This window comes from Emydura macquarii, unplaced genomic scaffold (genome assembly GCF_026122565.2).
Source record: "Emydura macquarii macquarii isolate MOO-44397 ecotype Brisbane River unplaced genomic scaffold, CSIRO-AGI_Emac_v2 contig_3110, whole genome shotgun sequence".
Lineage (NCBI taxonomy): Eukaryota > Metazoa > Chordata > Testudines > Chelidae > Emydura > Emydura macquarii.
This window is the reverse complement of record NW_027133247.1, coordinates 413,312-424,361: the sequence shown is the minus strand read 5'-3', so window position 1 is coordinate 424,361 and position 11,050 is coordinate 413,312. Positions and strand designations below refer to the sequence as shown.

At 37.6% G+C, this 11,050-nt stretch overlaps 1 protein-coding gene across 1 annotated transcript in view; it reads right to left on the bottom strand.

The window, feature by feature from the left end:
- Window positions 1–7,873: 7,873 nt before the first annotated feature.
- Window positions 7,874–11,050, bottom strand: part of GIPC2 (GIPC PDZ domain containing family member 2) — a 44,894-nt gene continuing 41,717 nt past the window's right edge. Inside the window, exon 6 of the mRNA XM_067530670.1 lies at window positions 7,874–9,625. Within this exon, the coding sequence (XP_067386771.1) occupies window positions 9,474–9,625 (152 nt within the window). The 3' untranslated portion in view covers window positions 7,874–9,473. The remainder of the gene's footprint in view (window positions 9,626–11,050) is intronic.

Here is an 11,050-nt window from a genome sequence, read left to right as displayed (position 1 = left end):
GGAGAATTGTCCATTTTGCCCCCACCTGAGCATGTGGTAAAAGCTGTATTTTCTAAGTATTGCTGTACATTCCTCTACAGAGGGACACCAAGAGGTTCAGGTTGATTTTTAAAAATCATTACCGTAAAACCAAATTTAGTTATTCCATCTCCACTCCCAGATTGGCTGATCTCCTGACCAAATGGCCTGTGGAGGCTAGACTATCTTTCTTAAATTGTTAAAGCAGAGGATCCAGCTCAGAAGTCCAGAGGAATGGAGCAGTACTAGAATCCAATGGAGAAAACGGAGATGGTGCGATCATTTCCTTTAATCTAAATGTTCCACGTTGTTCTATTTACACAACGGACTCCCAATATCAGCCATTTCAAGTCTTTCTGCAGTAAAGCCATTCAGTACAAAGAGAATTTGTTGTTGTTAAATGAGTCAAGTTCCAAATCCATCCCAGACTAGTCTCACTTTCTCTTAAAATGTCTCTTGCTTCTTGGTTCCTCCCGAGGCTCTAGCCCTAGCTGGTTTGTGTACACTACTACCTAAAATTTAGGTCAACATAACTACAACACTCAGGGGTGTGAAAAATTCACACCTCAGTGCTGTCGCCATGCCAACCTAACCCCCAGAGCTTAAATGCTTCTGTCAATTGTCAACTCGGGGAAGTGGCATTCCTATTGCAATGGAAAATCCCTTCCGTTGCTGTAGGCAGCATCTACACCACAGGGTTATGCTGGCATAGCTAGTCCCCACAGTGAACACATGGCCTCCATGTTGTTTAACTGAAGTGACCATGAAAGTGAAGTTTCAATAGGACCCTTTCGAGGCACCCTGATTACCTGAGAGGATTCCGTTTGGTGGTGGCTGTGATGGTTGTCGTTGATGGTGTTACGATGGAAGGTGTTAATGGTTGTCCCAACCGAGTCTTTGATCTACAGACACTCACAAACCCAGTTGAAGCTGATAGGTGTGACAAGCTCTCTTCTTTCATGCTGAATGGAAAGAGCTTCATATAGGGAGATAAGCTGATTCGGATCAGGCTGTGTGGGCTGAAGGGGGTTCCTTGAGGCAAACGTGGGATATATCTATACTGCAATTAAAAACCCCACAGCACCGAGCCTTAGAGCCCATTCAATTGAACTGGATTAACTGCGAGAATGCCACAGGTTTTTACTGCAGTGTAGACATACCCATAGGGTACATCTACACAAGGACAAAAAAAATCAAACCAACCCATGGCTGGCCCAGGTCAGATGACACAGGCTCAGATTCTGGGGCTGAAAAATTGTCGTGTAGACATTTGGTCTCGGGCCGCAGTCCATGCTCTGGACTCACAGGGTCCTAGAGCCTGGGTTCCAGCCTGAGCCTAAACGTCTAGCCCACAATTAAACAGCCTCTTAGCCCGAGCCCTGCGAGCTCGAGTCAGCTGGCATGGGCCAACTGCGGGTTTTTAATTGCAGTGTAGACAGACCCTTAGAGGGAGCAGAGACAGAGCTTCCTGGGGCATAGAACTCATTGGACAGGTAGCCTTGAACGTTGTGAGCAGGAAACTGCCAGCTGTTTGTTCCTGCAGCATTCAAGGGACAGCCCTCTGTATATGTTCTTTGTAAATAAACAGGATTGCACCAACAATATGCCTGACTCATCTCATCAGTTTCGCCTAATGGAAACAAACCTGGCAGGCCCCAAATACTGGCTAGACACCTAGGCCAAAGGAGCAACAATAAAAACCTTTCTAGACACATTAGCTTGATTCTTAGCAAACACCAGCATTTTTCACAACTTCAGTCATTGAGTCCATAAGATCCATATTTACCAAATAAAATGCAATCATCTAGCTATAAGGCACAGCTGTCAGGATGCCTATTATATTTTCCATCTGGCAGTCATAAAATGGGAAGCCTGCAGTTTATTCTGTCACATTTCAGACCTACAATATAATAAAAAAAAAGGTAAATAAAAAAAAGGTAAAAAATTGATGGTTTGCAGCAGATCTTTAAAAATTATTCATTTTTGTTCAGACCGATTGTTTTATTATGCATTGTATTTATGCATTCTATTGAGATTCCAGCATAGCTGTTACACTGATATCCATCTTTCTGTGGTTATAAAAAATTTAGACTTGTCCTGTACGTATTCTACCCAAGTTATTTACCAATTTCTCTTGTACCTACCACTGTGGTGAAGCAATACATACCTTCAAGAATTAAAATACAGGAGTAGAGGATCTCCCAGGTAAGGCCCATCCCATGGAGTGCTTTCCATCAGAACTTCAGTTCTTCAGCTGGGCTTTGTATTCAATAAGGGCCCAGCAATGTGCAGAGAGTGGGAAAAAATAGGCAATGTGCTCACAGCAGGGTCTATTGCTTACCAGATGGACTGTAGTCTTATACATACACGAACAAAAAGGTCACATTGTGCTAGCTTATAGCCTTCCCTCTACGGGGCCCAGGGCAGACTGGATTCCAGCCCCTCAGCTGTGGGGAGGACAGAATGGCTTCCAGCTGGGCATGGGGATACAGTTACACTCTACAAAGGAATGTTTTCTTCACCTCAAATCTCCAAGGCTGCCTGCACTACCATATCCAGTAGACTGCGCTTAAGTGATGTAAATGAGCCCATAGAAGGGAAACAAAGTAATCCCTTTAAGTTGTGGTATCTACATATCACAGAGTGGCTGGTCCCTGTAGTTAATAACAGGTGCAGCTCCTCTGTACCAGAGCACGTAGCAAGTGAGTTAACATCAGAGAAAGAAGCTGCATTTTCTCTCTTTGCTGTTCTTTTCTCTCATCCTTTTCTGTGTGTTTTTCTTGCTTTGTGTTAAAGGAAGGAGGGTCAGATTTTAACACCACCACCAGTTTCAGCCCATCTCAAGTAACTTCTCTTTTCCCCAAACAGGACAGTTATTACCAGCTTTGATACCATCTGAGACTATCAAACAAGGTATTTTTTCTTCTAAGGACTCTCTTCTTGGTAACAGCTTCCCTTGTTTCCTTTTCCAAATGAAAGCCTTATTTAATACTTTGCATTTCAAATGCTGTAATTGTTTTTTCTTCTTTTCTGTACCTTTAATAAAAGGTTAAGAAAGATTTTTAATGATGTGTGTTTGCTGTCGTACAAAGTAGTCTGAGGTCTCTATATATGATACCCCAAACCTTGTTTAAAACTGTATAAGGTTGAACAGTGACTGGGTTACGTTAACACTTTGACTCTTTGGGCTCATATATTCCATATAAATTGATACAAGACACCTTTATCTAACCTATCTAAAGCTTCATGAAGATATTATTCCAACCACTCTCCTTCAACTACTGGAAAATCATCTGTTTAATGGCATTTAATGAATCCCTGATAGATCTGTTTAGCATTAAAGGTGCACTCCATCAAAACAAACATTTTCTCCCTGGCCCTTCACAAATATATTGAAATTTAACTTCTTTATTTAAAAAATAAAAGAACTGAATAAGAAATAATTAACATAATCAGCCACCCACTTGGCACACAGGTGAATTTATTAGCCTCTGCATAAGTCTTCTGCAGCAATATATTTCTGCAATTAAAGTTTCTCTGCAATTAAAGAACCTTATTACTTTGAAATGGTTCATTAAGGCGTCTCACATTCCACAAAGTAATATTTAGAATAAGACATTTAACCTCTCATTCCAGTTAGAATGGAAGAAGAAGACAGGGTCAATATAAAGCAAATTTAATAATAAAGGGCAAAAAACTATTTATTTCAGACACAAATGTCATAGTGAACCAAAATACATGAAGCTCTTCTGTTCACTCCCTCTCTGACTCCATGAAAAGTTCACCCTGATATACAATAGGTAGTAGTGACCAATGAATATCAAAACACTAGATAAATGGAAGAGGTTGTGGTTTGTTTAATGTTAAAGTTAAAAAAAAACAAAAAACCCCTTCTTCTCTCAACCCATGGAGCCAAAAAAAAACAACTGCAAATAAATAAGCACCCTTTAAAAAGAGAAAACATATTTTCAAAAACCTAAATGACAGAGATTAGCAGTGAAAGGATCCAGCCAGTCTTGCACTATCCTGCCATTTCCAGTCATTCACTTATACCCCAGCAAGTATCAATGGTAGGTGTTTGGAGTAGAGAAGGGGAGGGGAAAGAAGGCATAACTAACTTCTAAGTTGGTACATGTTAGTTGTTTCTCTCCTCTCAGTGCAGTGATACAGGAATGAGTCTCCCAAAGAAGCTGATTTTCCTCATTTGAGCTACCCTGGTTCCCCCTGCTGTACGTTCCTGCATTCTGCACACAATGTGACAAACACAGGCCTCAGTTCAGGAAAGTAGTTAAGCATGTGCTTAAATCCAATCCAATTCAGGATAGCACTTAAGTAATGTTTTACTTTAAGCACATGCCTAAATCCATTTCAGTTCCAAGGAATCATTCCACCAACCCTTGTGATCCTTCCTCTTCTCTCGTCCTTCCCTCCTCTCCCCGCTACTCCTTCCTCTTCCAGTCCCAGGCTCTTCCCACTACTCTGCACCACATCTTTTTTCTCTCTGGGGTTTCTGGCAAATGCCTCACCTAGGGTTCCTACACCTGCTTCTCCCCATCCCCAGACTCTCTTCTGTCTTCCAGACCTGTTTCTCCTACCACTTTGCGATCATTGCCAAAGTATCTCCTAGTTTGGGGACAAGACTTGAATTTTCAGACCTTTGCCTCCAACACACAGTGGTAAAACATTTAATTTTTGTTGGAAGAAGACATTTTGATTGATCCACAATGAATTCTTTTTTAAATGTTCCTTTGTAGAGAATATTGAAATTTTTAGGATTTGATGTGATTTGGAATTAAGGCAAGTTTCAAAATCTTTGTGAAATAGAATTTGTGAAACCCTGCTTTACTATTTAATTACATTGTTGATAAAAAATTCTGAACTCTTAAGCCAAATTTTTCAAAACTGTATCTGCAGCCAAATAAGCCACTATTTTTATGAACCTAAATATGACTTTAGGTGCCTAACGTTAGGTATTCAATTTTAAAATCTTGGCTTTATTATTTTTACTGGCAAATTAGATGTGCTGACTTAAGCAAAGGAGAAAGATTTCCCTTGGTTAGCTTACTGATTAAAGTGTTAATGCACAGATTTGTGCACTAAAAATCTTTATTCCCACATTTATTGCAATCCCTGCAATTCAATATTAATTAGCCATAATACATCTGTGTGAAGTGGAAAAACCATTTGTGGTATTGGTATGCAAATGTGTATACCAACGCATAGCTAGCATCAATCCAAAATATTGTGCAAATCCATGGCTACAGCAGATGGCAAACTCTCTCTCACAACGTAACTTAGAAAATTAAATTCTTGAACTTTGAGGGTCTGCATTATACCTACAAGCCTGACATGTCTGATTTTATACTGCTATTTGTACATCGACTAGTGTTGAATTACTACAGTGTGCCAGAAACAGCACATATAGCATAGTTGTAGTTTTCTTTCAGTTAACAAAGATATGTCAGCTAGAAAAACTTAGAAGCTGTTATTTTATCCTCTTCTTCCTGCTTTTCTTCCTCCTAATAATGGGCAGTAACATTAGGTTTATAGTGACTCCAGATCTGAACTAATTCTTGGAAAAAATTATTTGAAAAGCCAAATTCACGCATCAGCTACAAAAATTGCAGGTGCATTCTTCTTGGAAAAATACTAGCCCAGTATTACTGGCATAGTTAAGGATTCAAGTTAAGTAGGTAATCTAACCATCACACAATGTTTCAAAACCCTTTTCTGATCATGCACAGTGAAAGTGGGACAGAAAGCCTCTGAAAAGCACTTTAATCCATGTTACAAACTGGAGAAACCTCCTAATTTCTGGGTTGTTTAGTTTAAACCCAAGGGGACAGTGGCTATGTTAAACTTAGCTGCTTTTTCTACAGTTCTGTTGTCTTATTCTTCCTTTTAACTGAGTTTACTGAACATTGGAGAGAGACAGACAGTAGAATCCAGCTGTTCTAACATTTTACTACAAATTGTTTGTGGTGTGGTGGTGTAGCCGTGTTGGAACCACAATATTAGACGTACAAAGTAGGTGAGATAATATTGTTTATTGGACGAACTTTTATTTGATGAGATATTTTCAAGATTCAGAGAGTTCTTCTCCTCTATGGAGCTCAAAAGCTTGTCTCTTTCATCAGCTGACTTTGGTCCAATAAAAGATATTACCTTAGTCACCTGGTCTCTCATTCTACTCAACGGACAGTTTAGTATTGCAGGATGTATACTAACTGATCAAAGATCTAGGATGAAAATATCTGTCATTATTGCTGACATTTGGAGTGAAATCCCAGGCCCATTAGAGTCAATGACCAAACTCTTCACTACATTACTCAGAGCTTCTTGGAATAAAAATTCAAATTTAGGGTTATTTCTACTGAAAGTTGCATGTAATCTGAAATCAAGCAGAGGCCTAGTATAGTTTGAGGAAGCATTTTACAAACAGAAAAATTCTATTTTTTTAAAAATTATTATTATTAATTATTATTATTATTAGCAAGGGACCTTTGAAATACTTAAAGGTTCTAGGATTTTAATTTGTTGACATTTTACTTTCACTGCTGTTATAAATCCTCAACGTCCTGCATAATTACACTGTAATGAATCCCATAAAATCATTAGCTCTGTCACTGAAATGACATCTGGAGTTCTAAAGGCTCCTCAGTAAGTCCAACTGTGAATCACAATATTCACTCCCTTAAAAGTGTAAAATATTCCTTGTCTGCTGTGTTTTGCACACTCTAGGCACAATCCATCAACTTTAGTGGGAGCAGATAGCAGGTAATACATTGTCTCGCAATTCTACTATTAGAATGATACCAGTAAGAGAACATTTCTAGCTTTTCATTTTTTAAACTTAAATTACCATTTGACTCCCTCATAGTTAAATCAAGGGTTCTCACTTTTTCCATAATGTGAACCACATCTTAAAGGAAAGATATTATGGACACCTCATGTTCCATTCAACATCCCATCATAACAATTAAAACAATTGCTTATATGCCAGCTTTCTGCAGACCACCACCAATTGCGACCTCAACACAAATGCATGTACAGACATGCACACACATGTGAAGAGGATTCAAGCCCCTACCCCGAGTAGATGCCCAGTGTTCCTCTCAAGTCAGTATCTGTATTAAATTAAATGAATATTTATAAATGAACTTTGAAGGTTCTTATATTGCCCATCATCTGAAAAGAACCAAGACTTACTGGTGTCATGGACTTATTCTCAAAGATAATTAAAAGAAACCATCTCATCATTTAGTACAGCATTGAAAGTGTATCTCATTGGTCAGGACACATTATTTTACTAACTCCATCATTACAAAAAGAGTCATGAAAAATATTACATACCTCTTTTATTAAATAATGTTTTTGCAAGATAAGGCATCTTGAATTTCATCTGTCACATTGATGTATAGATGAAAATGCAAACAAGCTACTAAGTCAGACATCTATTTTATAGATACCTATATCGTATATGTTATTGAGATGCTGAACACAAGATACCATTTTTATAAAATGAAAGATGAAAGTGTAGCCAATTAGTGTGTCTTCTTAGCTCTCTAAGCAGCTGTGTCCATTTCCGTGGACACTAAATACTCCATTTTCATTACTTTAGCAACCTCTTTAGCAACCAAGAGCCATGAGTCAGTTCCCAAAACGGTACCTTTCAGGTTCCAGTACAGGCTGTGCCATTTTGTAAGTGTCATATTTTTAGAAACATTAAATAGCATGTAATGTGTGAGCACTTATTACATCTATTTCAAGCTGCCACAGGATGATAATGACAGAAGCATTTTTCCGCTGACTGTTCACAAAAAAAAAACTAGACAAATTTAGAAAACTTTATTTTTGGAATATTATTTATTGTATATGCTTGTTCAAATATAGAAGAACACTGAAAACCTACAGTACTTGCACAGATAAGGTCCCACTTTTTTCTTCAGTTTTGTTTTAATGGGATCTTTCATCCATCATTGAGCCCAAGTTTAAACTGAATAAAACAAGCTTTTATAAATTCTAAGATCAATATATTTCCACAATTTAAAAACAAACAGAAAACCAAAAAAACACCTAATAAAAACAGCCATTTCTAAACAAATAAGTATCCTTCTGTCTTGTTTAAAATCATATTGCAACACTGAAAACATGAATATGAAACTGATTATAACCAAAACTGAAATAGATTGAACACAAACAGTAAACATGAAGGTAAATACAAATAAATTGGATTTTTTTAAAAAGTTCTTTCCCCTTTAATAATCGTAGATTTTATTAGTGATATATAAAAAGAGATAAAGATGTGTTTATGTACAACATGATTTTCAAAAAGGACACTGAGAACTTGAAATCCAAGCAATTTCAAAATATGAATTAAAAGCAATTTGAGGTTCTAAGCCTGCCTTTTGTGATACTGCTGCCACTTTTTTGTAGTTTTACAAATCACATTTTCCTATTTTTTTTTAAATGTATTTTTAATTTTTTTTCCTCTCCCATGTTTCTGCATGAAAAAGGCACACAAACAACAGGAGAAACTAAGGTCCTGATTCAGCAAAGCACTCAAGCACATGCTTAACTCTAATAAGCACATGAGGAGTCATATGCCACAGCAGTCAATGCCAGATCCCTGCTATTATGTATGCATGCAAATAAATAGGTGAAGCTGGCTTTTGTGTGTTCTTTTGTTGTCCAGAAGACTTTGATGCAGCAATATGGCAGACAGAGACCGATATATACTCAGTCCTAGGCATATCTAATAGAGCCAGTACCGTAGTACTTCGGCATCTTGTATTACATACCAAATTAAATTATTTCCATCCAAAGGGTCTCAGCTCTCAAATGAAACTTCAGGGGGAAAGAGGGAGGGAAGCTTTTTCTGGACCTCAATCCTATAAAAAGAGAAGCTTCTTCCCAACTTTCTATAAGGAAGAGCACTCTTCCATGCACAGCAGTAAGAAGGGCTAAGAGCTATAGCAAAGTGTACATGAGGGAACAGGATTATTGCATTATAGCACAGCTGGGTCCTTTTTCATGTTATCAAGTTTTATAAACCTTTCTTTTAAAAAATATTTTAAGGCCTCTTAATTATATACATCTAATCTCTCTTCAGAGAGCTTCAAACTACTGGTAATATACCGCACATGTGAAAAAAATACTGGATCAATGAAATACTAAATATATACTGTGAAACTGTTGCATATATTAATTCATAAAAGTAGATTAAATATTTGTTTTTAAATGTGTAGTTTTCAGCATATCTGGATACTATACAAGGTTTTTCAGAATGCATACCCAGAAAATACGCCTTTGCAAAAGGTTTTAAATGGGAATATTTCAAATATCTACATAATCAGCCCATATTTCACATTAATAATTAAAATTTTGACCCCATAACTGTTTAAAAACAAATTTTATCATCTACAACCAGTGATTAATAAACTGTACATTTCTCTTTAAAATCGTCCTTGTTTAGCATCACCTATGGCTCCCCATACATCAAAAACAAACTCATCTGGAAATGCAAAGTCTCCAAGAGCTTCATCAAGTGCAACTGCAAATTCATCTGGATTGTTCTTGTCTCTTCCAGCTTCTACCATTGTTGCAGCTTACAAAAAAGAAAACCAAACAAATAAAAATAACTAGCCCACAAACATGGATATCTAGAAAGATTACAGTTAAATTACATGTTCTTTGTAACATTTCAAAATAATATATTTTAACACTGAGAAAGGTCTGCTTTGGTGAGATTTTAAAATGCATCTAACAAGATTTAGGAGCACAAGTCCCAAAGGGAGTCAACAGGATTCATGCTTCTAAATGTCCCCCTTAATCACTGGTGCTCTGCTATGTGGGAGAACTTGGTTGGATTCCTAGGGACAAATTCTTCTTGATCTTTTTCATGTTCTATTTAGTTCATTTTTCCTTCTCTCGAGTCGTCACAGATTCAGTATCCTTACTACTAAATGTAGTGCCTTGTGAAAGTATGTCTAGATCTGGGGCTAAAGAACCAGATAAGAGGTGGCACAGCACTTCATAACACGTCTATTCTCGGGGAGGGGGGGTCAGAAGTTTTATGCCAGATTGTGACACCAACTACTCTTTATAAATTCATTGATTTGAATTGTGAGAACAAGACGCACATTGTGCAACATCTTTAATCAACTGAGCTTCACAGAACAGCTCTTACCAAGCCAGATCTTAAAAACAGCCAGACTGTTGGACACTGAATGATCTGTGAAAGTGGAGAATTCACAGGCCCTGAGCATGGAGAGCAATATACAACCCGTACGCCAAAGGCATGCAAATGAAATCAGATGCTTCCAAGTACTTGCAGAGGCCATGGTGAATCAGACCTCAATCAGGAGCCTACTCATTTGAAAAGGAATGTTGTAAATATCACAAGAAAAAACATTACATCTATTCTAGGATGAAAGAATTCAAACCCTGGACAGAAAAAAGTAAATTTGTTTACTATGTAAAAGGCAGAAAACAGCCAGAGTATAGAGCAGGTTGGTCAAGCAATGGATACAGAGCAAAATAGAGACACAGTGTGGCCCAAAGAACAGGATGTTAGATGGGGCTCAGGAGGCCTGATTTCTGTCCCCTAATGGACCAACAGCCTACTGGGTGACTTTGGGCAAGTCATATCACCACTTTATGCCTCAATTTCCCCATACATAAAATATGGGTAATGAATATTTGCCTTGTTTGTGACATGATTTGATATCTACAGATGAAGAGAAAGATCTCTCTGCATTATCTGAAATTACCAGCGTTATCTGAAATATTCTCATGTGAAAGAGGAATACACAAAAATTGATGTTAAGGAAATTGCAAGCAAAAGAGAAGATGCCAGAGGGCTTCTGCCACGCAAAGCAGAATCAAGATTTTCAAAACAGCTGTAAAGTGCTGGGGCAGGGGTGGCGGGGCCAAAAAAAAACTTCCAAAAGGTATAGGATAAACTTAATCAATTTACAAAAGGAAATAGTAAAAAGATAAACATGGAGAGATTTCAGGTGCAAATGAAGAT